The sequence below is a fragment of the Eulemur rufifrons genome, chromosome 6 (genome assembly GCF_041146395.1).
Source record: "Eulemur rufifrons isolate Redbay chromosome 6, OSU_ERuf_1, whole genome shotgun sequence".
In the NCBI taxonomy this organism is placed as follows: domain Eukaryota; kingdom Metazoa; phylum Chordata; class Mammalia; order Primates; family Lemuridae; genus Eulemur; species Eulemur rufifrons.
Window position 1 is genome coordinate 89083464 of NC_090988.1, and position 27423 is coordinate 89110886.

At 55.2% G+C, this 27423-nt stretch overlaps 2 protein-coding genes across 4 annotated transcripts in view; both read left to right on the forward strand.

Moving 5' to 3' along the window:
• Positions 1 to 15627, forward strand: part of CREB3L1 (cAMP responsive element binding protein 3 like 1) — a 35036-nt gene extending 19409 nt beyond the window's left edge. The window contains exons 2-12 of one of the 3 annotated variants that reach the window (XM_069469871.1): positions 39 to 267; positions 3644 to 3828; positions 6627 to 6705; positions 8236 to 8393; positions 9079 to 9228; positions 9388 to 9446; positions 9631 to 9699; positions 11521 to 11620; positions 12410 to 12536; positions 14674 to 14945; positions 15122 to 15627. In XM_069469871.1, the coding sequence (XP_069325972.1) occupies positions 39 to 267; positions 3644 to 3828; positions 6627 to 6705; positions 8236 to 8393; positions 9079 to 9228; positions 9388 to 9446; positions 9631 to 9699; positions 11521 to 11620; positions 12410 to 12536; positions 14674 to 14945; positions 15122 to 15214 (1521 nt within the window). In that variant the 3' untranslated portion in view covers positions 15215 to 15627. The remainder of the gene's footprint in view (positions 1 to 38; positions 268 to 3643; positions 3829 to 6626; positions 6706 to 8235; positions 8394 to 9078; positions 9229 to 9387; positions 9447 to 9630; positions 9700 to 11520; positions 11621 to 12409; positions 12537 to 14673; positions 14946 to 15121) is intronic. The other 2 variants (XM_069469872.1, XM_069469874.1) reach the window with 2 other exon arrangements.
• A 7790-nt stretch (positions 15628 to 23417) lies between these two features.
• Positions 23418 to 27423, forward strand: part of DGKZ (diacylglycerol kinase zeta) — a 40911-nt gene continuing 36905 nt past the window's right edge. Inside the window, exon 1 of the mRNA XM_069471282.1 lies at positions 23418 to 23985. Coding sequence (XP_069327383.1) covers positions 23780 to 23985 — 206 coding nt within the window. The 5' untranslated portion in view covers positions 23418 to 23779. The remainder of the gene's footprint in view (positions 23986 to 27423) is intronic.

Below are 27423 nucleotides of genomic sequence, written 5' to 3' on the forward strand. Positions count from 1 at the left end.
TAAGCTGACTCCCCTCTTTCCCTCCCTCTTCCCCCCAGCACTTTCCTGAGCACCTGGACCACTTTGCGGAAAACATGGAGGACTTCTCCAACGACCTGTTCAGCAGTTTCTTTGATGACCCTGTGCTGGATGAGAAGAGCCCTCTGCTGGACATGGAACTGGACTCCCCTATGCCAGGCATCCAGGCTGAGCACAGCTACTCCCTGAGCGGCGACTCGGCACCTCAGAGCCCTCTTGCGCCCATCAAGATGGAGGACACCACCCAAGGTAAGTGGCGGAAGGGCCCAGGGACAGCACAGGCCCAGGAGGGAGGATGCTTGGGAGCGACAAGAGTGGGCACCTGAGAGGCTCCCAAAGGAGCCACCCACAAACCCCGCTCAGAGGGTGCTGCTCGTGCCTTTCTGCTCTCCCTCAAAGCACACCCATGTGGGCCCTTCTTTTTTTGAGACAGAGTCTCGCTCTGTTGCCCGGGCTAGAGTGCCGTGGCGTCAGCCTAGCTCAGAGCAACCTCAAACTCCTGGGCTCAAGCAATCCTACTGCCTCAGCCTCCCATGTAGCTGGGACTACAGGCATGCACCACCATGCCCAGCTGATTTTTTTCTGTATATTTTTAGTTGTCCAGCTAATTTCTTTCTATTTTTAGTAGAGATGGGGGTCTCGCTCTTGCTCAGGCTGGTCTCGAACTCCTAAGCTCAAACGATCCTCCCGTCTTGGTCTCCCAGAGTGCTAGGATTACAGGCGTGAGCCCACCGCGCCCTGCCCAAAGGGTTTCTTAACCACTGACTTAGGGCAGTGGTTCACAAAATGTGGCTCCTGCACCAGCAGCATCACCTGGGCACTTGTTAGGAATTCTCAGGTCTCACCCCAGACCTGCTGAATCAGAACCGTGTGGGTGGGGCCCAGCCTTCTAGGTTATTCTGACACAGGCTCAGGTTTGAGAACCACTGACTCAGAAGAAACAGTAGGGGGATTAAATAACAAACGTGGGCAAGTTACAAAGACTCTAGAATCCTACCACCTCCTCACACTGTGATGTCCTCCGAGATGCCACCTGGGAGAGATTCTTGTACCCTACCTTTATTCCTGAAGGTGGGGTTCTCTAAAGCTCCACTCTCCTCCAACTCTGCCCTTTAAAGCAAAGATCCCCCTAAGTCCTTCCTCTCAGGTAATCAGCATTAGAGACCACACCAATCCCCACCTAGAAGTGGCCCCTTTGGGCATTTCTTCAAATATGGGGGATCTTGGCGCCATCATTTTTGGCTAGGTGATCACAGACACAGCTCGTAACCTTTTTGAGTCTCGGTATTTTCATCTACCAATGAGGATAACAATAAACACTTCTATAGCACCCTCTAGTCTATAAATTGCCTTCATGTGAATTATCACATCTATTTCTCAAAACTGACAGGTAAGGGAGGAATCACTGTTATCATAATCCCCATTTGACCAATAAGAAAACTGATACTTCACAAAAGCTGAGTTGTCTAGGTCACACACGCAGTAGAATGCACAACAGAGACGTAAGAGCAAGCCCTCTGATTCTCAGCGGCACAACCTGCCACCACCACGATGGCCAGCCTCAAGGGGCATCTGGGCTATTGGGTTGGGAACCCAGCCAGGCTTTGGTGTGTATCCTGGTGCCTCCACTAGCAGCTGGGTGGTCTTGGGCAAGTTGCTTAACCTCTCTGGGCCTCTGTTTCCTCAATTATAAAATGAACACAATATGTACCTTGAGAGTTCTGGTCAGGATTAAAAAATATATATGTAAAATACCCAGCTTGGTGCCAGCACATAATATATGTCCACAATTATTGGCTATGTTCATTGTGCACATAAAAGTCCTATTAATACTATGAGTGGCAAGAACAATGAACGCTATTCTTATTCCTCTTTCCCTCCAGAGGACAATGGTCTTGAGTGAGTGTCTTCATTTTCTCATCTATTAAATGGGGAGAAAGACAGGACCTGCCCCATAGCGTTGTTGGGAGGAACAAACGAGCTCATGTGTGTCAAGGGCTTGGTGCTGTGCTCAGCGCAAGACGTGTGAGCTGTTTCTGAGGGTCTTTGAGATTCCCCAGGGGCAAAGACAGGCCTTTGTACCTTCCCCCATCCCATGGGGGCAGGGACACCTTCCAGGGGTTAAGTGGCTGCCGAGGTCCCAGCTTCCCACCATGCCCTTGCCTCAGCCAAGTGTCTGGAGGCCCCAGCCTGGGGAAGGGCACGGGTGTGGGGTAGGCCTTCCCGTGTTGCAGGTTCTCTGTCCACCCCTGCTGCCCAGCAACTCCTCGGCCACCCCAAGTCTATTTTTAAAGTAATTTGTCTGTGGCCCTTTGCAGGGGGCAGCTTCCCGGAGGCCAGCTGCCTGGCCCTGTAATTTGGGAAGATTGTGGGTATTCCTGGAGCCCAGGGGCAGCCTGTGGCCCACAGCTGGGGCACTTGGGCTCCCAGCTGGGTGGGGCCTGGCCTCCGAGGTGGGATCAGGCAGCGGCCGACCCCTCTCCCCACCCACAGCAGGCCCCTCCAGCCCTTCCCCTGCATGCTGGCTCCCTCAGCCCTGTCTTCCTGCTGCTTCTCTGGCTGCCAGGCACTGGGACCACCGTGAGCAGGGCTGATTTGGGTGGAGGACTGTGGGCGCCCACCAGGAAAAGGGGTGATGGCTGCCAGCCCTGCTGCCCAGGTGAGGCCAGGAGGCCCATTAGGTGGACAGGAGGTGGACTCTGCCCCCAGCAAACCTGAGCCTCACCCCTACTCCTCCCCTCCCACCCCCTACATGCCCCCAGTCACTAGGTCCTGTGGGTGCTTCCTTTTAAGTTGTCTCCAGTAAGTTCCCTCCTCTCTATGGAAACTGCCACTGCCTGTAAGTCTCATCTTCTCATGTCCAGATGATTTCAACACCTCCTGCAGGTCTCCCTGCCTCCATCTTGCCTGCTGCAGCCAGGCCCGTCCCCAAGAGATGACAGAGCAATCTTTTTTAAAATTATAAATGTGAGCATGCCAACAACTCTTCAGTGGCTCCCCATCATCTTTAGGGTGAAGTCACAGCTCTGAACCCAGCCTCCAAAGCTGAGCCACCCCGCTGGCCTCTCTGACCCCATAGTCCCCTTCCCTTTGCATTGCAACTACACTAACCTGCCTGTGACTCTTGCTAGATCCCCAGCACCTAGGACATGCTCAGCAAGTGTTTCCTGAATAACAATAATTGTATTAACAATAGCTACCGCTTACTGAACATTCACTTCTCATCAGGCACTGTGTTAAGTGTCTTATGTGCACGATACGATTTAATCTTGAAACCCTTCCTATTAGCTATGTCTAGTTCCTTTCCCCATTTTACAGACGAAGCTGCTAAGGCTCAGAGAGGTTAAGCAACTTGCCTAAACTCACACAGCCAATCAAGAGGGGTCCAGGTCTGGTGTCCAAGCCCATTCTGTAAGCTGCTGAATGAAGAGGATGCCCCCATCTCTTCTGGCCTTGCCCACCCTACCCTCTCACCCCACAAGTGTCCCCCACCCCAACTTTCCTGCCTACCTCCTGGTGTATCTAGCATCTCCAATCCTGTCCAGAGTAGCTTCCAGGGACCAGGAGTGGGGCTGAGCCTCCACCCTGGGAGTCCCCGAACCTGTGTCCTGCCCCCTTCCCCCAGACGTGGAACATGGAGCGTGGGCGCTGGGACACAAACTGTGCTCCATCATGGTGAAGCAGGAGCAGAGCCCGGAGCTGTCCGTGGATCCTCTGGCCACCTCCTCAGCCATGGCTGCTGCTGCCGCCATGGCCACCACCCCGCTGCTGGGCCTCAGTCCCCTGTCCAGGCTGCCCATCCCCCACCAGGTGAGCCTGGGGACTGTTTGTAGGCACTGAGGGAGCGGGGAGGGCTGGGGGGTCTGTGGGAAGAGACATCCAAGGCCCTGAGGCCCCAGAGCTCTGTGAGCTGCAGGTAATGTGAACCTCAAGACTGAGGGTGAGAACTCCAGCCCAGGCCTCTGCCTACCCCGCTGCCTGTCCCTTCACCATCCTACAATGGGCACAAGCCACAGCACCCTCGAAGTAAGCTGAGGCCCCACTGTGTGCAGAAGAAAGCTTGCAGGGAGCCTGGCAGGACTGGGCAGCCATCAGGAGCTGGGTTCAAGGTCTCAGAAGTGGAGACAGCCCAGGCTACTTTTCTCAAAGCTCCAGGATTTTACAAAAAAAAAGACCAACATGGAAATACAAAAATTGTGCTATATTTCAATTGTTTACATCCATGAGATTAATATTTATATATTTTTTATTTATTTATTTATTTATTTGAGACAGAGTCTCTCTTTGTTGCCCGGGCTAGAGTGAGTGCCGTGGCATCAGTCTAGCTCACAGCAACCTCAAATTCCTGGGCTCAAGCGATCCTACTGCCTCAGCCTCCCGGGTAGCTGGGACTACAGGCATGCGCCACCATGCCCGGCTAATTTTTTCTACATATATTTTAGTTGTCCGTATAATTTCTTTCTGTTTTTAGTAGAGACAGGGTCTCGCTCTTGCTCAGGCTGGTCTCGAACTCCTGACCTTGAGCGATCCACCCGCCTCGGCCTCCCAGAGTGCTAGGATTACAGGCGTGAGCCACCACGCCCGGCCAAATATTTATATTTTTTTAAATATGAAGAGGGGAAGTAAGGAGGATTGTTCAGTTTCATTTTTTTTTTTTTTGTTGTTGAGACAGAGTCTCACTCTGTCACCCTGAATAGAGTGCAGTGGCATCGTCATCGTAGCTCACTGCAACCTCCAACTCCTGGGCTCAAGCAATCCTCCTGCCTCAGCCTCCCAAGTTGCTAGGACTACAGACACACGCCACCATATCCAGCTAATTTTCCTATTTTTAGTAGAAATAGGGTCTCACTCTTGCTCAGGCTGGTCTCCTGATCTCAAGCAATCCTCCCGCCTCGGCCTCCCAGAGGGCTGGGATTACAGGTGTGAGCCACCACGCCCGGCCGAGATTAATATTTTTTAACCCACGCTCTCAGGGTAATCTTCCCATTCCATGACTCTATAGATAACAGCATTCAGCTATAAATCCACGACCTTTCCGGAATGTGAGGCCCAGACCCCTGGCTCCTAGGAGAGGCCCTGCCTGAGTCCCAGCTCGGCTCCCCATTTGCGCTCTGAGCACGTTACAGTCCCTCTTTCTTCCTCAGCTTCCTTCTCTGTAAAATGGGCACTTGAACTCCCATAAGGTGCTTCTGGCCCTAAGGTTCTAGGATATGAGGGTCATCTTAGCATCCCCGGAGTCAGAGCTTGGCTGGCTCTGCCCCCTGCTGGCCATGTAGCTCACTAGCTCTAACTGGAGGTGGCCAAAGGCAAGAAAAGTCAGCCCCTCCCTGCCCTGCCACTGACAAAGGGCTGGCAGCAAATATGCAGCATCTTTCGAGACCATCTCCAAGACTAGCTCAGGGACTCCTCAGGCCTTGCTGATGCAGGAAGGGGCTGCGTGACAGCAGCAATAGCTGGGGCGTGGAGGCTGGGTATGGGCTTCAGAAAAGGAAACTGAGGCTCAAGTTCAAGGAGTTAAGCAATTTGCCCCAAATCACTGTCAGAAATAATTGAACTGCCTTCCAAACTCAGCCTGCCAGACCCCGAAGCCCACACTTTCCACTCTAATGAGGTCAGGACCCCCAGCTGAAGGCACAGGAACCAGGAGTTGGCATTGTCAACAATGACCTGCACAACCCACCGTTCTGCACTGCAGACCCCTCGTCTGTCACTTGAGGGCTCAGCTGGGATACAGACCAGGGAATCTCCAAGGTCCCTGCCAACCTGAACCTTCTGTGATTCTGACTCATCAGCCTAAATTCAGGATTCTGTGGCCCACCCCCAATATCGTGATCTCTCTGCTGGCTGCAGACCCAGAGCAGAGAGATGGTCCCGAAATCCAGCACCCAACACCATGCCTTCCTCAAAGAGAACACCACTTACATACGTGCTGGTAGTCACATGGACAGAGCCACGCATGTTCTTGAAGTCCTTTCTGGAACAAGTTGGAATATAAATACATAGAAATGCATGTTTGTTAAAAATGGAAATCTGACTCCATCCAGCCCTTGCTTCAAACCCATTAGGGGCCCTCATTGCTTCAAGCTCCTTTGTCTGGATTTGTCTGGATTCTACTCCTACTTATACTGCGGGACTCATTTCAGACATCTACTCGGGAAGCTTTCGCTGAGCCCCAACCAGTTAATGCCTGCTTCTTCTGTACTGTTGTTACCATTCACTGAACAGCTAGAACGTGCCAGACATTACCGCTCGTCCTCATGGTAACCGGCGTACCAAGGCCTGCGTGGCCTTCACAGGCAGTGCGGGCTTAGCCTTCAGCAGGGAGGTGGCCCCAGCCTCAGAGGCCACAGGAGGCCCTAGCCTCCTTCTCTGAGCTTTAGGTCTGAACTAGACTACTTGGCCACTATTCTCTTAAGCATGACTTGGCTTCTCCAAGTACAAGAACATGCCTCTGTTCCCTTGGGGCTGTGCCCAGTACCCTGAGCCTAGCCACCTCCCCAGCTGTGCAGGGAAGGCCACCAGCCTTAGGGAGGGAGGTGGAGGGATGGCATGGTAGGGACAGTCCTGGGGGCAGCTGACGGAGCTGTATGTACCTCTCTCTTCCTCAGGCCCCAGGAGAGATGACTCAGCTGCCAGTGATCAAAGCAGAACCCCAGGAGGTGAACCAGTTCCTCAAAGTGACACCAGGTAAGTGTGTCCAGGGGAGGTGCTCTTTTCTCCTCCAGTCTTGCGCAGACAGCATCCCTACTTCCCTGGTCCAGCCCAGCTCTGTCCCTTGACACTGTCACCTCTCCCCAGATTATCCTCTCCTCCCCCTATCCACTCGCCATCCATCCACACTCCTCTCCTTCCAGTCCCCTTCTTACCCAGTCTGCCACTGCCATCACTATGACCAACACCCTTGTGCCCTCTCTGCTAATCCCCCTTCCACCTACTCACCAACCAAAGCCCACTCTAGAGCCATCCATTGAGAGTCCACTGGGTGGCATCTCCCAGTCCCAGGCCCTGGGGAATCAGAGAGAGAAGACAGTCCCTGTACCCAGGTAGATAACAGAGTATTGAGGGTCACAGACAAACCACCAATTTCACAGCAGTGATGTGGATGTGCAGATGACAGATCCCCAGGGAGCCTTGGGAGCACATCCCCGGGCCAGACAGGGAAGAAGGGGACAGAGGAAGCTTCTTGGAGTTGGCCAGAAAGAGAAAGGGTTAATAGAATCTTTCCAATCCCATCCCATTAATTCGTCAAACACTGATTAAGCATCTACTGTGTATCAAGCTCTAGGCTAAGTGCCACAAGGTTTAGAAAGAGAATAAGGCCAACGTTTCACCCTGAAGGTGCACACAAGGACACACGCAAGGTAGAAAGAGACTCGTGTTAACACACCTTACATTGCAGAACATGCTTTGGTGCCTAAAGCAGGTACATTAGCTCGTTGCATCCTTGCGGCTCTGAGCTGGGAGTCGTTTCACAGAAGTTAGGTAAACATAACTAAGGTCACTGAGTTGGGAGGTGCTATAGTCAGGACTTGACCTCAGGTCTCCCTGACTCCAAGTCCGGTGCTCTTTACACCGTGGCATCCGTAAGAGGCAAATAAGTGCCACGGGAAGGAGAGAGGACTGCTGCAGGAGGCAGCCCTGTGCGAGCCTGGAAGGATGCAGTGTTTCCTCCTCCCCCCTCGGCCCTGCGCTGCAGCGCGGTGGAGCTCCGGGTCTCCACATGTAGAATTATCTGGGCATTCTGAGCTGTCCCAGAGCTCTCTCTGCATCTAGGCTCTTGGTCCTTGGCTCTGCCTGGGCCTCTCTGGCACCTCTCCCTGACACCTGCAGTCTTCCTGGTGCCATGGCCACAGAGAGGACGGCATCGGGGAGAGCTGGGCTCCTTGCTGGTCTGCTGAAGTCCCAGTGCCTGCTGTTACCCTGAAATTTGACATGGCAACCTGGGGTGGTTATGGTGGTCATGTCAAGGACCAGGCCCAAAGGAACCAGACCACTGTGGTGTCAGAGACAGGGCGGCACTCAGGAATTGGCTTCTGGGACGTCAGCTGTCTTTCTGACACCACAGAGGGGTCCTGATGTTGCAGCTGAGGTCAAGGGCCTGGCAGTCTGTTTTCCACGAGGTCAGGGCTGGTGCAAGCCCACGCCATGCTGAACTCACGATGTCAGAGCAGAGCTGGGGTGCAACCCTGCTAACCTGGTTTCTCCTGCTCTCCCCAGAGGACTTGGTGCAGATGCCTCCAACGCCCCCCAGCAGCCACGGCAGCGACAGCGACGGCTCCCAGAGTCCCCGCTCTCTGCCCCCCTCCAGCCCTGTCCGGCCCATGGCCCGCTCCTCCACGGCCATCTCCACCTCCCCCCTCCTCACTGCCCCTCACGTAAGGAGCTGGGGGTGGGCTGAATAAATCTGCCCCAGCACACCGACCAGTGGGGAGGGTCTGGGGAGCCCCAAGCCCGATCCCCAGCCCTGTCAGAATTCAGAGAGGAACCTGCCTGGCAGATGGAAAGGAGAATCTTTTCATCCTGCCTCAAGGTGAACAGGAAGCCAAGGCAGAGAGATGAGGCTGGAGAGGCCTGCCCGGGCCCACACTGTTGCAGAACCAGAACTAGAACTTGACCTTCCTGGCCCCCAGGGGGAGACCAGGTGGCCTCCAAGAAGCACTGATTGGGGAGCAGTGTTCAGGAGGCCCAGAACCCCCCGGGAAACATGGAGCTGGGCCCTGAGCCCTGGGGTGGGCGTGGAGCCTCCCAAGTCAGGATTATAAGGCAGGACCTGAGGGGTGCTGTTTAGGGAGCCCTGGGCAAGTGAGCTTGGAGGCTGTGGACTTGGGGGAGGGGATCCAGGGAGCCCCCGAACTGAGTGTCTGACATACGGGGCTCCCAGCACCGTCCTAGCACTTGATACCTGTTCCTGGGTTTAACTCAGGCCGCCCCCTGTTCAGATAAGGAAACTGAGGCTCATAGTTGAGTGCCTTGCCCAGGTCAGATAGACAGTACGTGGCAGAACTTGAGTGCAAACCCAGGGCTGTCCAATTCCTAACTACCATGTCCTACATCCTGCAGAAATTACAGGGGACATCAGGGCCACTGCTCCTGACCGAGGAGGAGAAGCGCACCCTGATCGCTGAGGGCTACCCCATCCCTACGAAACTCCCCCTCACCAAAGCTGAGGAGAAGGCCTTGAAGAGGGTCCGGAGAAAAATCAAGAACAAGGTAAAACCTGAGCCAGCCCCCAGCCCTGGCCCTTGGGGCTTCAGAGGGCTCCCCTGGGGGGTGGAGGCCTCTGCTCCCCTGGCGATGCCAGCCCTGAAATTGGGGGGCAGGAAGTGGAAGTGGCAGTGGTAACCCTTCTGTTGGGGCCTCCTCCTCTAGATCTCGGCCCAGGAGAGCCGCCGTAAGAAGAAGGAGTATGTGGAGTGTCTAGAAAAAAAGTAAGGATCCCGGGAAGGTGGGGGGCCTGGGCCCCACTGCCTCCGCTGACCTGCCCTCTCCAGTCCTCACTCGTGGGGCACCAGAGGCAAGAGGCACAGGGGGTGGGATGGCGGTGGGCTGGGCTGAGGGGCTGTAGTCAGTCCGGGGGCTGCCCCTGAGCCTGCGCCTGCTTGGCCCCTACAGGGTGGAGACATTTACATCAGAGAACAACGAGCTGTGGAAGAAGGTGGAGACCCTGGAGAATGCCAACAGGTGTGTGGTGCCGCCTGCATTCCTCCTGCCCCCTGCCCTTCTGCAGCCCATGCCTGGCTCTGGGAGGAGGGAGAAAGGAGAGATAACCAAGTTTAGGATGACAGGGACCCAGAAATAGTCCCTGTGACCTAGTCCTGCCCCTCCCTGCATTCCCATTTCTCCTCCCTGTGCATAACTCCAGATACCTGACAGGGCCGGTGAGCTGCGTAAGTGCGTACACAGCAGACATTTCCAAAGTGTGGTCCTCAGACCAGCCGCGCTAGCATCCTCTGGGAAGGTTAGAAATGCTTATTCTCAGGTCCCAAGCCAGGTCTACTGAATCGGAAGCTCCAGGGGTGGTGCCCAGCAATCTGTGTTTTAATAAGCCCTCCGGGTAATTCGGATGCACCCTAGTTTGAGAACTACTGGTGTAGGTCCTTGCTACTCAAAGCCAGTTCTGCAGTCAGGCAACACCAGCATCACCTGGGAGCCTGTTAGAAATGCAGAATTTCAGGACTCTCCAGATTAACTGAGCTGGAAACTGCATTTTAACAAGATCCTTGGGAGATTCACATGCACAATTAAGTTTGAGAAATATTAGTGCAGACAGACCAGCACAGTGCCTGGCATGTAGCAGCTACATAAAGTCACATCACAGCTCTGGGCTCTTGCCCTGCTCTGCCTTTTTTGTGCCCCTGGGGAAATTGTTAAACCCCTCCGGGCCCCGAAGCATGATGCCGTAGGATTAATGTGAGGATTTAATGAGATGGTGCCAGTGAAGAACCCAGCATGGTGCTTGGCGCTTAAGAATGTGCAGTTCGTGTTAGCTTTTATTCTTCTTTTATTACTATTATTATTATTCTGAATTCTTGGTAGTGCCCAGCCATGAGTCCATGGTAGTTCTTTAAGAATTATTTGCTGAGATTAATTACAGTAACATAGACAACAGCCTGGTATGTAGCAGGTGCTCAACACAAGCCTTTTCCTTCTTTCCTTCCTTCCTCTCCCCCAGCTTCTCCAGCGGGATCCAGCCACTCCTCTGTCCCTTGATTGGCCTGGAGAATCCCACTTGACACCCCCCAAATCTCGCCCCTCTAATTCTGGCCGGGATTCTTTTCTGACTCCAAATAGGGCCAAGCCCTTGGAGCTATTTCGCCACCTGCTGTATATTCTGGGAACTGCAACCCCCACCAGCCTGCTGAGTGGAGAGAGATGATTAAACATTTGCCCACCAAGCATGTGCCCAACACCCCTCTATGTGCACCCAGACGATTTCACACTGGGTGAGACCCAGGCCTCACCATGAGGGAGTCAACAGTTAGTGAAGGATACTGACATGGAAATCTATAAATAAACAAAGTGTTACAAGTGCTGAAATAAAAGCAAAAACACTAACAATATTAACAAAGACAATAGCTACCCTCTTCTGGACCCTCACTACATACCAGGCACTGTGCCAAAAAGGTCCTTCCTATCAACCCAGGGTGTTGTGGGATGCCCAGGGGGGAAGTTCAATGTATCCTCGGCTGGTGCGGGCTAAGGAAAGGAAGGCTGTCCTCAGCCCTGGTGGGGACAGGCCTTCCCTCCTCCAACCCCCCACATAGGCCAGCAGCATCACAGGGCACCCCTGAGCGTCCATAGGGTGACCCAGCTATCCACCGCGAGCCACACTGCGGAGGAGCTGAGCGGGAGGTGACCTTTCTTGTCTTGACCGAAATGGGCACCTGGTGTGGAGACCGAGCCTGGAGCCAGCCCAGGTGCCCCCGCCCCCTGGCAGAGCTCTAGGAGGCAGCGATGCCTGCTGGGTCAGAGCCTGCCGGGTGACCACTGTGCCCTCCTCAGGACCTTGCTCCAGCAGCTGCAGAAACTCCAGACTCTGGTCACCAACAAGATCTCCAGACCTTACAAGATGGCAGCCACCCAGACAGGGACCTGCCTCATGGTAGGTGCCTCTGTCCACCACAGGCCCACGGAAGGACAGCTCTTCCCTAGGCTGGCTTTTCAGGGGGTGGGCAGAGCTCTGAGGGATTGGTGATATCGTGGCAGCGTCACTGGGGTAAACCATCCTGTGCCCAGTGGGCTGGCTCAGACAGACCCCAACCGCCTTCTCTGAGCCCATGGAGCCTTCTGCAAGGCCCCCTCCCCTGACCAGTTAACTCGGTGTGGGTGTGAAGGTGATTCCAGTGAACCAGCTAGGGGATGGCAGGGCAGGTCCTGTGAGGAGGTGGCTTCCACAGCCCTGTAGAGTGAAGGGCTTGGGGAGACTCAGGGAAGAGTGGTGGTGAAAAGGTTGAGTAAACCCCTAGAAACCCAGAGGGTGCCCAGGGTGTGGCGCAGGCCTCTGCTAGTTCCTCTTCCATCCTCCCCTGGACATGTCCAGCCTGTTGTCACCGGGGTCAGCACTTCCCCGGGCCTCTGAAATGCTCCAGCTCCAAGAGGCAGGACCAGGATATGGACAGGGGGGTAGTGTGCACTCCCTGACTCTTAGCTCCTCCTGCTGAGCATGTGACCTGGTGACATGTCCCACTCCCTGGTCGCAGCCCCACCTACTCCGTTCTTCCTTTCCCAATTCCCCCAGCTTGCAAGGGATTCACTTGGACCACTTCTCTCTGGTTTCTTAGAAAAATACTGAGATTTTTGTACCCATTGGTTTGGGGGAGGAGCATTGGGGTGGTCAGGGCTTCAGCCCCTCCTTGCCCCTGATCTGACGCCACTCTCTCCCTGCTATCAGGTGGCAGCCTTGTGCTTCGTTCTGGTGCTGGGCTCCCTTGTGCCCTGCCTTCCTGAGTTCTCCTCCAGCTCCCAGACTGTGAAAGAAGACCCCACGGCGGCAGACAGCGTCTATACGGCCAGTCAGAGTGAGTGCCGTCCTATCCTGCTAGTTCTCTAGGTTGGCCTCCCCCAGTCCCAACTTCTGGGCAGAAGCCAAACCCAAGAGAGGAGACAAGTTTGGAGTTGGCATCATCTCATTCTACCTCCTCCTTTTCCAGATGGGAAAACTGTGGCCCGAGGAGGGTCAACGATTTGCTCAATGTTAGTGGTAGAACTGGGACTAGAATACAGAGCTGCTGACTCCCAGCCTGCCTCCCAGAGAGCTTCAGGAGTGGCTTGTGGGAGTTGGGTTTAGGGGATAAGAGGAATGTTCCAGCCTCAGCCCCCACGTTTTATGGTGCCAGTGGTCATGGACATCGCCTAAGCACCATCAGTATTTCACAACAGGAATAGCAAAGGAGTTTCAGCTAAAGGGCCATTTCCAATAAGGTGGTGGCTGTCTGAAGCACCGTGTTAAGAAATACTCTGAGGCACCATTCAGCGTCAACAGGAAGGAGTGTCATGATCCATTGGTTATGTGTGCCATGGACAGAGGGAAGGCAGTGGTGGCGTGGGTCCAGGTGTTTGCCAGTTCCGCGAGAGATTGTGAGGTGCAATGGTTAGGAGTGCGGAGGTTTAGAGTCAGTCGTAACTGCTGCTTGCTAACTGTGTGACCTGGGGGCACATGTCTTAAGCTCTCTAAGCTTTCATTTCTTTGTCTGGAAAATGGGAGTTGCGATACTGCACTTACTGACGCTCGGCAGTGTCTGTGCTTACTGAATGAGCACACGCGCTCCCTTTTGGAGGCACTCACAGGAGCAGAGAAGAGGTTCACTATGAGGCTGGCAAGGGGAGAACTGTCGTGGGGGCCACAGAGAACAGTATGGGTTTCAGAGGCAGAGGAGCCTTCAGGTGGACCTACAGAGGAACTTCCTAGCTGCCCATCCCTTACCAAGAACCACGCATCTGGCACGGCAGGAGGAGGAAGAGGAAACAGATGGGAGGTCAGAGAGAGTGAGATCAGGGAGGACTGAGTTGAGTTTCGAGAAGGAGGGATACTGCGGGGAGGATGTGCAAGACACTGAGGGCCTTCAGGGGAGGAAGCCCGAGTGGGGAGGGTTGGGGAAGAGGAAGTGGGGGGCGGAGAGTGAAAGCCACTCCCTGGACAAGTGCAGCCTGAGAAGGAGAGAACAGGATGGTTGCTAGGGGGGTGGGCACCAGCCATGCCTGGTCCTGAGAGCCACATGTCTGTATTTCCAAGGCCAGAGAAGCCAGTGGAGAGAAAGGAATGGAAGGGGCGGGGTTGACGGAGAAAGCCTCAGTGAGGGGATGAATGAGTTCCTCAGAGGGAACGCAGGTCTGGGCAGGACAATGAGGAAGACACATCTGAGGAAGCAGATGGCTTCGGAGCAGGCAGGCGTGTAGAGCTCGCACACTGCACAATTCCAGGGACAGCTTTTCACACGGACTCTAAAGTCATGGCTGGCAGAGCTGGTAGGGAGCTGGCAGATTCTGGAGCCAGGCAGACCCGGGTTTGCCTCCTACGTTCAGTGAGAACTAGAGTGGAACAACTTACCTGAGTACCTGGAACCTCAGTCACCTGCTGTGGCAAGCAGGGCTAAAGAAACCTCATTCCTGAGGGTTTCTGTAAGACTTTAGCAACCTGCCTTGACGTAGGTTTAAGGGCCTTGCATAACGCCTGGCACTTGGTGGGTGTCCAACGAATGTTTGTTTCCTTTCTCGTCATTTCCCTGAAGGGCAGACTAGGGCCCAGAATGGGGAAGAGACTTACTCCAGGTCTCACAGAAAGTAAGTGGTGAGCTTAGAACCCAGCTCCCAGGTGCCCAAACCCAGTACCCTCCGCCTAGGAAGAGCTAACTTTTCGGAGCATTTACTAAACACAGTTTCAATCCCTTCCCCTACATCACCTCTTTTAAACCTCACATCTGTGTGAGGCTGGTTCTAGTATCCCTATTTTACAGATGAGCAAACTGAGGCTCAGAAAGGTTCAAGCATAAAGTGTGTGACTTCCTTGAAGTCACACAGCCAGGAAGTGTTAGAGCTGGGATCCAGATCCCAGCCTGTAAGAATCCGGGGCCGGAGTCCCTAACTGCTAGGCCATGGATGAGGCCAGAATAGGGGGATCCTTGGCCACCCACGATTCATCCTGCGCTCCCTCTCCAGTGCCCTCCCGGAGCCTCCTGTTCTATGACGAGGGGGCGGGCTCGTGGGAAGATGGTCACCACGCCCTGCTGCCCAGGGAGCCCCCAGACAGCTGGGAAATCAAGCCCGGGGGGCCGGCGGAGCAGCGACCCCAGGACCACCTGCAGCACGACCACCTGGACAGCACCCACGAGACCACCAAGTACCTGAGCGAGGCCTGGCCTGAAGACATCAGTGGAAATGGCACCAAACCCAACTTCTCCCACCCTAAGGAGTGGTTCCACGACAGGTGGGTAGGTGGCACCTTACCCTCCTGGGGTCCCAGGCTCCACCTGCCCTCGGCCCACCCCTGGTCCCCACATCAGCCACACCCTCTCAAGGCCCCACCCCACCGTGTGCGGATCCAGCTTGCAGAGGGGTAAGAGGGTTCGTGCAGGACAGTCATCCCTGGCTTCTCTTCTCTCTCCAGGGATCTGGGTCCCAACACCACCATCAAACTCTCCTAGGCCGTGCCAAGACCCAGGACCCAGGACGCACCCCCGGCACCCAGAAGAGGCATTGACTCGCTCACTAACCCGGATCCGGCTCGTCGTACCCCTGCCCCTGGAGCGTCCCCTCCAGGAGAAAGGGTTCCACCTCCCAAGATGCGGGGCACCTCTTTGCCCCGCATCTTGGCTGGAGCCTCCTCTCCGCCTGACATTCGGACTGTTCCCTTGGGCCAACCACTCTGTTCTCACTGCTCCCTCCCACAACCGTCCGTCCTCAGATGAACCACTCACTGGCCGCCCCTCCTCCTTTCTCACAGTGACCAACACGACCACTGCCCCCCTGCCCCACACAGGCACACAGCCAGACACGTCAGCGTGCCCCCCACACGGCCCCCACCCCCTCCCACTGTACAGAGACCAAGAACAGAAATTGTTTGTAAATAATGAACCTTATTTTTTATTATTGCCAATCCCCTAAGATATTGTATTTTACAAATCTCCCTCCTCCCTCTGCCCCTCCCTTGTTTTATATTTTATGAAGTTAGTGCGGGCTTTGCTGCTCCCTGGCCCAGGACAGAGGGACCCTCCCACCCTCACCTGGCCTCCCCCTGCTGCTGCCCAAGCCGCTGGGCCTTTTAATTGCCAAACTGCTCCCTCCATTAGCTCAGCACATGCTTTAAGAAGGCAAAATTTAAAAAAAAAAAAAAGATGCAGCATCAATTTCCTGACTTTGTGCCTTTCTTCACGGTGGGGGGCGAGTAGGACTGAGGGGGCCTGCGGGAGTGGGAGTGAGAAGAGTGAGTTTATTTTATATCCCGGCAGGGGGCGTGGCGGGTAGAGGGGTGCAAGAAGGCATTTCCATTGAGCTCCCTCTTCCAGCCAGGTGTAGAATCCAAACTAGACAGTCAAAGAACTCTGCTGCTCGGGTACCTACTGCTGCCGAGTGTGGAGGCACAGGGGCCACCGTCTCGGCTTTGTGGACAGTATGGGCCTACTGTGGGCCAGGCACCATGCTAGGCATGTTACACCCGTACCCAGTTTGGTCCTCCTAAGACCTGCTTGTATCCTTTGCCTCGGCTGGATTAAAGGCACAGACTTCAGGGGAAGAAGAGCTGCATTTGAGTATTGGAGCTGCCACTTGCTAGCCCTGTGTGGCAGACAGAATGCTAATAGGGAGTCTGAGAGCCCCTCCCTGGTGTACACGCCCTGCTGAATCCCCTCCCCTAGAATAGGGAGGGGACTTGTGAATATGAGATTACCTTTTAGGGCAAAAGTAAAGAGATTTTGCAGATGTAATTGAGGTCACAAATCAGTTGATTTTGAGTTCATTAAAAAAGGAGATATGGCCAGGCACAGTGGCTCATGTCTATGACACTAGCACTGTGGGAGGCCGAGGCAGGAGGATGGCTTGAGCCTGGGAGTTGGAGGCTGCAGTGAGCTATGATGATGCCACTGCACTCCAGCCGGGGCAGGCGACAGAGTGAGACCTGGTCTTGAAAACAAAACAAGAACAAAGGAGATCATCCTGGGTGGGCCTGGCTTAATCAGGCGAAAGCCATTAACAGAGGGACTGGGCCCTTCCTGAACAGACAGAGCACCCCCTGCTGGCCTCGAGGCAAACAGCCACGCTGTGAAGAGGAGGGTGGTTGCTGGGAACCGAGGGCCCCGGTGTTAGAGCAGCAAGGACCCGAATTCTGCCAACAACCTGAACAAACAAAGATCCCAAGCTCCAGACGAGAATGCAGCCCAGACAACACCAGGGCTGCAGCCCTGTGACACCCTGAGCAGAGGACCCAGTTAAGCTGTGCCACGCTCTGAGCCGTGGAAACTGAGATAACAAACGTGTGCTGTTTTAAGCTGCCACGTTGGTGGTAATTTGTTACGCAGCGTAGGAAACTAAGACACTCTCTCACCTGAATCTCTCCGAGCCTCCAAGTCTTCATTTGTAGCACAAGGCTGTCGTGGGGACTCAAGGAGGTAAGTGAACAGGACCCGACTCAGCGAGTTCCGAGGAACATTAGCTGTGCATCTGGAGGCGACAGCAACGCAACCTGCTAAGGGCCAAGCAACCGGTGCTGTGATGGTGCACAGGAGAGTGGCGCCCAGACTAAAGCAGCAGTGACAGGAAAGATGGTGGAAGGAGGCAGGAAAGAGGAAAGGGGAGTTCCAGAAAGAAGCAGCAACCTGGGCAAAAGACTCCAGGGTGGGAGAGAGCAGGAAAACGTCGAGAAAATTCAAATAGTTCACAATAGTGGGAAGGTAGAGGACGGGGATGCTAAGAGTGGAGGCTGGCTGGTGGGCAGGGGCCAGATCCAGAGGGGTCACGAATGCCCTGCTATGGCATTTGGACCTCATCACACAGGCACGATGGTGGGATGGTGCCTGCACCAGCCACCCACCGGGAGAAAAGCTGGAGGAGACCAGACAGAATTATGAAAACTCACAACTGGCCTCTGTGTTCCTTCCCCTGCTGCTTCAGTTTGCCGGTTTCCAGTGACAGGGACCTCACTGTTGGGTATCATTTTAACTGCTGGAAAATGCAGATCTTTACAGCAAGGCTATTAACGGTGGGGCTCTGGATCTCAAGCTATTATTATTAGCAATAACATTTAGCACACCCCCTTTCCTGATTGAGTCATCCATTCCTTCTATTAGTCATTCAACAAACTTCCCTCAAAGGCTGACAGCCTGGGGGTGGAAAATTGAGTAAACCAGACACAGGGGCCAGTGTGATGGAGGGGTATGCATGAGGATGTTAAGGGACACAGAAAAGTATCATGCAATTCAGATGTGGGGGTCAGGGAAGGCAACCAGGAGGGAATGGCCCTTGAACTGAGTCTTATTTTGAGACAGGGTCTTGCTCTGTTGCCTGGGCTATAGTGAAGTGGTGTCATCGTAACTCACTGCAACCTCAGACTCCTAGAGTCAATTGATCCTCCTGCCTTAGCCTCCGAGTAACTGGAAACACAGCCACATGCCACCAGGTCGGCCTAATTTTTTTATTTTTCATAGAGATAGGGTCTTGCTATGTTGCCCAGGCTAGTTTGAACTCCTGGCCTCAAGCAATCCTCCTGCTTTGGCTTCCCAAAGTGCTGGGATTACAGATATGAGCCACTGCACCTGGCCTTGAACTGAGTCTTAAAGGATGGTAGGAGTTGTTGGTAAGATAAGGACAGGGGTAAGAGTATTTTGGGGGCAGAGAATGGCAAGTGGAAAGGCATGGAGCTAGGAAAAGCAAAACTGGGGTGAGACAAGTGGGCGCTTGTACCACTCTAACAAAGAGTATCTCCTTAAATTTTGCACCCTACGCACCAGCTTGCCTTACCCTAGTCCGGGCCCTGAAGAAAAGTACGGCCCTTTCAGAGATCTAAAGAAAGAACACTCTGTCCTGAAGGTGAGCCGCTGAATATTTCCAAGCCAGAGAGTGAGATAATCGAAATTGCCTGTCCTGAGGCTCTGCAGGGGGGATGAGAAGATGAGATGATTCCAGAGATAATTAGAAGGAATTACCAACAGGCTCTGACATCAAATTGGCTGTGAGGGGCAAGAGCGAAGGTGAAGCCCGCAATGACATTTAAGTGTCTGACTTGGAGGCCTGGGTGGATAATGAGACCGTTCGCCGAGACAGGGAATTCAGGAGGAAGATCAGGGTTGGAAAGAAAGATTAGAATTCATTTGAGCACATCTGGCATTTGAGTTGCCTGTACAACGTTCACATTGACACGTAAGTCTAGGGCTTAGGAGAAAGGGATCCCAACCAGAGATCAGGAAATTGTCAGCATCCGGGTGGTACGTTACAGTCTGCATAAACGGATGTCAGGTAAGGAAAGAACTCCAGGGACGACAGACATTGAGAGGGGAGGAAGAGGAGTGAACAAGAAGGCAGAAAAGGAGCAGTCGGGGGCGGGAGGTCGGGATGGGGGAACCAGGAGAGGTGAGCGTCCAGAAGCTGTTGGAGGAGAGAGCTTCCAGGAGCAGCGGTCAGCGGTCAGCGGTGTCGGATGCCATGTGGGAGGTCGGGCAAGATGAGAAGGCAAAGTGGCCGTTCATTTTGACAATAAGGAGGTCACCAGGAACCTTGGTAGGAGCCCTGTCAGGGAAGGACTGGGGCAGAAGTGGGACAGCCCAGGGGGAAGCAAGGACAGGAGGGTCAGAAATGAAGGCCGGGGAAGATGGGGCACAGGAGAACTCCTCCAGAAGAAACAGGGTGGCAACCAGAGGGGGATGTGGTGGGATCCAGAGCAGATCAGGGCTGTTTTTCAGATGGGAGAGCGCTAAGCATGGTTATTTCTAGAAGACAAAGAGCCAATAGAAGGAAGACAGGGGGAAGACAGAGAGTGATGGACGGGGGGTGGGAATGGGATCCAGGGGGCAGGGGGGAGGTCCACCTCAGACAGCAGATGCCTGGGCTGAAAGGGAGGGCATTTTGTGGCTGCAGAAAGCAGGGAGGCAGGAAACCGAGGGAACTCCCAGTGACTGTGAGGGGTGGGACTTGGGCAACGCGAGGGTTGGCATGGGAGATGCATTGGGGAGAAAGGGGACAGTTCGAAGTAGTCACTCAGAACAATGAGAGACAAAACTGACTTTTGGTATGACCATCATCATTCATTCATTCATTTAGCAAACACTCACAGGTGTCCTTTCTGTGCCTGGCACCACACTAACAATGAAGCTCAAACAAGACACGGCTCCTAAGTCAAAGGGCTTGAAACCCAGCATGCTCCCATTTGTGTCTTGTTGCCATGTCGAGGCATTGGACTGAGAACTCTACATATCCCAGTTGGGGACTGAAATAATCCTAAGGGGTGAGTATTTTCACAGATGAAGAAAGTGAGGTTCAGAAAGGTGAAATGACATGACCAAGGTTATGCAACCAGTAAGTGTCAAAGCTGGTATCTGAATAGAGGTTTGTTTGGCTTCAGAGTTCATGCTTCCTCTCCAGCCCTTTCCCCAACCCCTCTGCCCATCTCCTCTAGGCCCCCCTCCCCGCCCCAGCTTTATGTTACTGCCCCAGATCCAAGAACACAGGAGCTTCCCAGAGCAACTAACCCAGACAGACAGAGAGCCCAGGTTTGGCAAGCTGGTCAAAATGTGGTCATCTGTGACCACCACCCTGTGCCAGTCCATCCAACGTGGTCTTGCCAGCTTGTGTTGGGATGCAAAGTCAGTCCCCTGCACAAGCCACCTGTTGACACACCACCTCCTCTGTGCCATATGTCACTGCTCCTAAGGGGGCACGGTGTCCCCAATGCATCCCTAGCAATGGCGCTGCGGCCTACACGCTCCACTGGCAGCACCGGCAGCCTGCTTTGCCACACGTCCGTGATGGCTTTTACAGTGCCAGCCACCCTGCCAGATTACCACAACAAACCCTTTGTTATACCTGGAAACCAAAGCTCTGCAGCAGGCAGAGCAGCTGTGGGCGATGCCTGGAACTGGGTTGGGCCAGGGCGAGGTTCCAGTCCCAGAGGGGCTGGACGACCTCAGGAGCCATCTGGCCAAACTAGACACCTAGCTGATGTAGGTAACAGGTGCCTCTTTCCAAGGGGTGGGAACTCAGCTCAGAGGAGCCTGGTTGTTTTGTCACCAGAGTGGCAGTTAAGAGCCTGGACACTGACGTCTGTGCTGCACTTAAGTGTATGATCTTGGCAAGTTCCTTAATCTCCCCAACCCTCTGCGTCCTCATCTGTAAAATGGTCCCCACCCTCATAAAGTTGCAATGAGGGATAAATGGAAGCTTGCACATAAGGTCAGTTAGGCAGTAAACACTCAAAAAACATTAGCAATTATTTTCTGAGCACAGAGATAATGAATGGGCTGGAGCCGTTCAGAGGAGCACGCTGCAGCTGGGAGAGGCGGCAGACAGTGGCCAGGCCGGTCAGCCGAGGGGCTTTCACTTTTCCCTTCTCCTGGGGGGAGGAGGGCGGAGCCACAGCTAAAAGATAATGCAGTCAGCAGCTGGTCCTAAGCCTGTGTGGGGGTGGGTGGTGAGGACAGAGGAAAGAAGCCTCACTTTAAAAAGGATTGAGTGGGGAGAGCTCGGCAGGGAAAAGCTAAACAAAAAACCAACCTGGAAACCCAGCAGCTAGGCAGCTGGTGCGGGAATGTCAAACCCAGCCAGAACTGCCATAATTCATGGTGTAGGAAGCTACCCTGGGCCGGCTGCTTAGAATAGGAGCCAAGAGTCCTGGAAGGGCAATCCCAAGGGCAGCTGGGCGGGGAGGAAGAAGGGGGTGTCCCAAGTGCCCCACCCCACCCCCTCAGGCAGCAGGACTTCTCCAGATCTTGGCTCTAGGGAGGAAGCTCCACTGTGGCCAAGAAGTTTAATGCAATTCCATTTGGGACTGCTACACGAGAGAGATGGAGGCAGAACTGAAGCAGGCCCGTCCCTGCCCTCTGGGAGCCTCCAGGTTAGAGGGAAGCCAGCCAATGCCAGGCTGCTACCGTGCAGCAGGCAGCGTGGTAAAGAGGAAGAGGATGTGGGTTCTGGGGCCAGAAGCCCTGGATTTAAATCCTGGTCCCATCGCTCACTGCCTGAGCCATCTTGAACAAAATAAATCACTTGAATGACATCTCGGTGTCCTCCTCTGTAACATGGAGGAAGCGATAATATCTACCACCCAGGCTGCGGTGAGGATCAAATGAGATGTTACTTATTGTTTAAGTATAAAGGGGAGTGCCCCAAAAAGAGGCCCAGGAAATCGTAATGGGGTTGATGGAGGAAGGTAGCATCTGTAGTGGATGTCAGGGAAGCGTTCATGGGGGAGGTGGCACTCGAGATGAACCTTGAAGGATGGACAGGCCTTCCATAGGCAGGACAGAGGAGGGGACCTGCTCCAGGCAATGGGAACAACCTGAGCAAAGACGCAGAGCACGGCAGCCACCGTAGGGCTGGAGAGAGTTGGAGCAGCCGCAAGCGGCATGGCTGTCCCCCTCATAGCACATTCTATACCTCTGGGAGCCTGGCCCCTCCCAGCTTCCACACTCACCGTCACAGCGTCATAGCGTCAGAGAGCAAAGGGGAGACACATGGTGGACTAGACATCTAGGACAGAGGGTGAAGGGGCCTGGGAGGAGGGAGAGCCTTTCGCCTGGGAGACTTTCATCCAGGGACTTCCTGGAAGACAAGGAGGCTTTTGAGTGGAGCCTCAGAATTTGAAACACATCAACAGAAGGAGATTTCAGATGGAGATGACAACCTGAACCACAGTGCACGGGCCTGACGCCAGTCCCAGAACTAGGAGCACAGAGAGGTGCAAGGAAATGGGTGGGACTGGACCTCGGGTTGTGGGAAGATCAAGGCAGACCTAGAATGCCAGGCTAGAGGACAGGCAAGGGGAGCCAGTAAATGCCAGAGGGAGACAGTAGATGCTGTGGTGGCCGAGGGAAAGGGGAGACTTGGGCGGTGAACAGGAGGCATTGGATCTGACACCTTGACCAGGGTCCCACCACAGGCCAGATGTAGGTTCAGGTGATGAACCCCCCAAGGACAAGAGGAGAGGATGCAAGGAGGGACCAGGGAATCTGGTGGGGGAAGAAGTGGGGAAATCCAAGATGGACCCCAAGGAGACCTTTTGGAGTTGGCTTCTGCCCTGTCCCATCAGCCTCTTCTGATCCAGGAGGCTGATGACATCTTCTGACAGAGCCTGGCCCTGAAGCCTCAGAGATTCGGGTCATAGGAGGCCTCCCGGCCTTGAGGCCTTGAGGGGGCTGAGGGGCTCCGGGGTTGGGACGCTCTCCGCCCTGCACCCACCCATATGGGTCCCTGTCCAGGCATGAACAGGAAGAGCTCTAGGCCTAGAGATAGTGTTACCCGCGATCGGGTCCATCCCCAAATTCAAGGCGTCCCTGGGTATGTTTCCCTTCCTGTGCCCCTTCCCCAAATCCAAGTGTGTCTCTAAATTCCTGCGGCGCCGACGGGGTTAAAAAGCCGGTTCGTGTCACCGCCCCTGCCCCCCACCCCCACCTGCCGCTGCAGCGACGAATGCCTGAAGCCGGAAAGCGAGGGACCAAGGGGGGTGGGGGGGACATCACAGCGCCTGAGTGACGGGCGGGGCGATGATTGGCAGCTGCCGAGCTGCCGGTACGGGTACCGAGGCGGGGGCGCAGAGGTGGCCCCAGGCGGTGCCCTGCACACCAGGCCTTGCCCCGGAGCAAGGCTAGTGCCTGCAGCCCGCTGGGCCGAGCGCACTCCCTCCGCGCCCCGAGCCAGGTTGGCTGGGCGGGGCGGCGCCCTCCCCCCGGACCCCACGGGTAGGCGAGTGTCTCTAAGGTGACACTCCGGTGCGCGGCAGCGGCGGCGGCTGCAGGAGCAAGCTCGCCGCCCGGGCTCCTGCTCCGCTCGGGCTCGGGTTCCGTCTCCGGCTCCAGCCGTCCGGGGGGCGCCCCAGCGCGCACGACGCAGCACCCCGACCCGGCCGAGGACCCCCGCCCCCAGGATCCCAGCCGGCCTTTCCCAGGCGCAGCGCCCAGCATCTCGAGGTTCCTGTCGTCTGAGCGCCGGCGTCGCGAGGGACGTGCTGGACCCTGCGCTTCCCTCCCTCCAGCATCGCGCCCCCGGCCCAGGCGGACGGCCACTCTGAACTTCAGCGGGGAGTCCCGAAAGGCCGCAGCAGCTGCGGGAAGAAGGCGGCCGCAGGATGGCCGAGGGGCCGGGCAGCGGAGGGCCTCGCGGGGACGGGGCCGGCCGGGCAGCGGAGGAGGAGGTGGTGCGGCGGCGCTGCCGGCGGGGGGAGGAGGCCGAGGTCCCGCAGCCCTGGCCCGAGGGCCCCCGGGGCATGCCCGCTGGGCCCCCAGTGGAGGAGCGGTTCCGCCAGATGCACCTGCAAAAACAGGTGTCTTACAGGTAAGGAGGATGCGGGCAGAGGGGAGCGCAGCCCTTGGGACCACCCCTCTTGCGGTCAACACTGAGCAAGCGTTCACTGAGCGCCGGCTGCCTGCCTGGCGCTGCCCTCGGCGCTGGGGCTTCAGAAATGACCACCAAGGGGTCTCTGCCTTGTGTGTGCAGGGGGAAGGAGGAAACCTCTGGGACTCCTCTGCATGAACCGTGAACGCCCTATTCATTCAATATGGAACTACTGAGTGTCGACTGTGTACCAGGCTCTGTACCAGGCCCCAAGAAGAGAAATAGCCAAGACATGGTTCTTACAAACCTCTATCTGCGGGAGAGAGCCAGGAGATGCCCCCTAGATCTTCTGAGAGAGAGAACTGCCCCCTACACACACATTCATTCAACAGGTCTTCCCTGAGTTTTCCTGTGGGCTGACCCCGTGCTAGGCACTGGCTTGTGGAAGTGAGTGAGATGCTGCCTGCCACCAGGGTGGAGACCCTGCTGCCCAGAGATAGGGATGGTGGTCCCCTCATGAGCCCCTGTGCCACAACAGGCCCTCATTGGCAACCTTGGTGGCAGAGGGAATCTCCCTGTCCCCAACATCTTAATTAAACTCTCTTCTGCCACTGTAAGATTCCCAGCCTCCCTTGTCCTGCCACCTGTGCCTAGAGGGTCCCCTGGAGGAACCAGCTGGAGTAGGACCAGAGGTCACCTTTATGTCCTGGGGTGGGATATTTATGAGGGAGTACTGCCCCCCAGAATAAGGGTGGGTAAGTTACACAGTGGGCGGAGCTGGGGAGGGTGTGGAGGTGGGGCTGGGGCAGCCCAGTACAGACCTTACCTTCCTCTTCCTTTCCCCCACCACAGCCTTAACTTGGACTTGCTGCCCCTCTGAAGCCCTTGGCCCAGAGTGACCTCCTTTGGAGAGTCCGGCAGGGACACTGGGGCATCTGTAGTCCTTAAAGCCATCAGCCTGGCTGGAGAGGACAAGTTTCCTGTCCGCTCACAACCACACGGTGGGGGGGGGGGGGGAGGGGGTGTGTCTGGGACTGCCCTGGCTCTCCCTGGGGTTTCTGGAAAGACATTTCATAAAACACTTAGCCCTGGGAGCTTGAAGGGCCCCGATATTCTTAATGGCTCCAGGGCCATGGGGCCTCCAGCACTTGGGGGAGGATGGAGGAGAAGGGGAGGGTACTTTTCGTTCATCCTGAAGTGAGATGCTCAGAGTAAATGGGAAGTAGGTCAGGCTCCTTGGGCCCTGCCTTCACCCTCTGGGGAATGCAAGGAATCATGGTATACTGGATCCATTACCAGGTCCTTCCAGAACACCATGCTGAGAGGAGTGCGTCATCCATCCCATGCCTCTGGCTGCAGATGGAGGAGATAGTCCCCCTGGAGGAGGAGGGAGTGCAGAGAGACTGAGAGAGGATAGGGCAATGTAGAATCCTGGAAGAAATATTAGCCCAGGAGTCAGAAGACCTGCTTTGTATTCTCACTTCTGCCAGTGGCTTGCCATGTGTCCCTGAGCTGGACAAAATCTCTCCCTGAGCCTCAGTTCTTCACCTGTAACTTAGGAGGATAACCCCAAGATTTGCCTTGGCTGTGGGTCCAGGACAAAGCACATCTGGAGTTGGAAAGGAGGCCAGAGTAGGGTAGAGGCTTAGAGGTCAGGGAGCAGAGAATAAAGGACTAAAATGGAAGATGCTGCACCCACACGTGTGCACACAGACACACACACACACACACACACACACACACAGCTGCGAGGGCTAGGCTTCCAGAATGGAGGCCCCTCTGTAGCCCAAACTTGGGGCCACTGGCCACCAGGGATGCCAGAGGAGCCTGTAGCTGCTCTCTGGCCATGAAGGAAATAAGAGGCCTCCATGTCACCTGTGTGAGGGCTGCAGAAAACAGCACCAGGGTGGGCTCCGGCGGTCACCCCTGGGCAGATTGGGCAGGGCACCTCCTCCCACCCTGGGGGTCAGGTCAAGAGCCCAGAGCTGGACAAGGCATCATGGCAAGGAGAGCCCCATGGGTAGAGGGCAGAGAGGCCCTGGGAGAGAGGCAGCAACCCTTCCAGGCCCAGGGGACCCCAGAGGAACAAGCTGTGCTTTCCAGCTCAACCGTCCCGCGTGGCCGCAGTCCTGAGTGGCCTGATGACAGATTCTGCTGTCACTAGAACGGGCCAGGGTGTGGGGGTAGGGACTGGCAGGCCCACGGCAGCAGCGGCCCTTTTCCTCCGCATGCCACAGTTTCATGCAGCTCTGGCTCGAAGATAAACCTCCCACCCTGCTGCGAGGAGTTGCTAAGAAAAGCAGCTGAAAGCCCTTCACGGAGAGAAAAGGCTTTTAGACAGAAATGCGGGGGCAAAAAAATCTGAGGGCGAGGGGTGGAAGCGGAAGGAGGCTTGAGGCCTGGCTGCTTCTGACGCAAGTGAGGATGGGGGCTTTCGGCAGGACAGGAGGAGCTTTTAGGGATGTGGGGGTTTATCCTCCGCCTCCCAGTGCCAGCATGGGCTGGAGGCAGCCCTGGCAGCTGCTTTAGGTGGATGGAGAGATGGCAGGTCTGTGCCAGCAGACACCTGGGGCGGAAGAAGGCAGGAAAACAGGCAAGGGAAGAACTTGACTGGGGTAGGAGCTTGCTTGGTTTAAATGGGATCTCGTTCCCACCAAGTCAAAAAGGGCAGGGCAGCAGTTCCTGACATCTCGCATCTGCATCTGGGGGGAAGGAAAGGTAATTCCCAACATAAACAATCAGAGTTGGGCTCAGAAGACCACTGGGGAGAAGGTTCCAGCTAAGGAAAAGCCAGAAGGGTGTGAGGGATGCTGTTTGGTCTGAAAGGACCAGTTCAAAGATGCAGAACTTAAACCTCTGGAGCTAAGCCCAGTGGTTCCCAAACTGGATCACACGAGGCTCTCTTTTAAAGTGGATTCTTAAGCCCCATCCCTGGAGATCCTGCTACAGGTAGTCTGGGATTGAGCCTGGATGTCTCAACTCTAAAAACCTCTCCCTGGTAATTTTGATAGTTGAGCAGGTTTGGAAACCACTGGTTTCACCTGTGAAGAAGCCGAAGGAAGGAGGGAAAGGGGCAGGCCAGGAAAAAAAGGGAGATGTCAAATGTGAGATGAGTCACTGGGGGGTGGCCAGCAGGGGGCTTCCTGGCATTTGGGCCCCAGAGCCAAGCCCTGCCTGAGTTGGGCATATGGGACGTGGTCCATTCCCCGGACAGAAGTATGACACCATCCAGGGCCAGACAGTAAATATTTCAGGCTTTGCAGGTCACACAGTATCTGTCACAGCTACTCAACTCTACCGTTATAAGGCAAAGGCAGTCATAGATGATGTGTGAATGAACGAGTGTGCGGGCAATCCAGTAAAACTTTATTTATAGACGCTGAACTTTACATTTCATGTAATTTCCACAGTCACAAAATATTATTCTTTTGCTTTTTC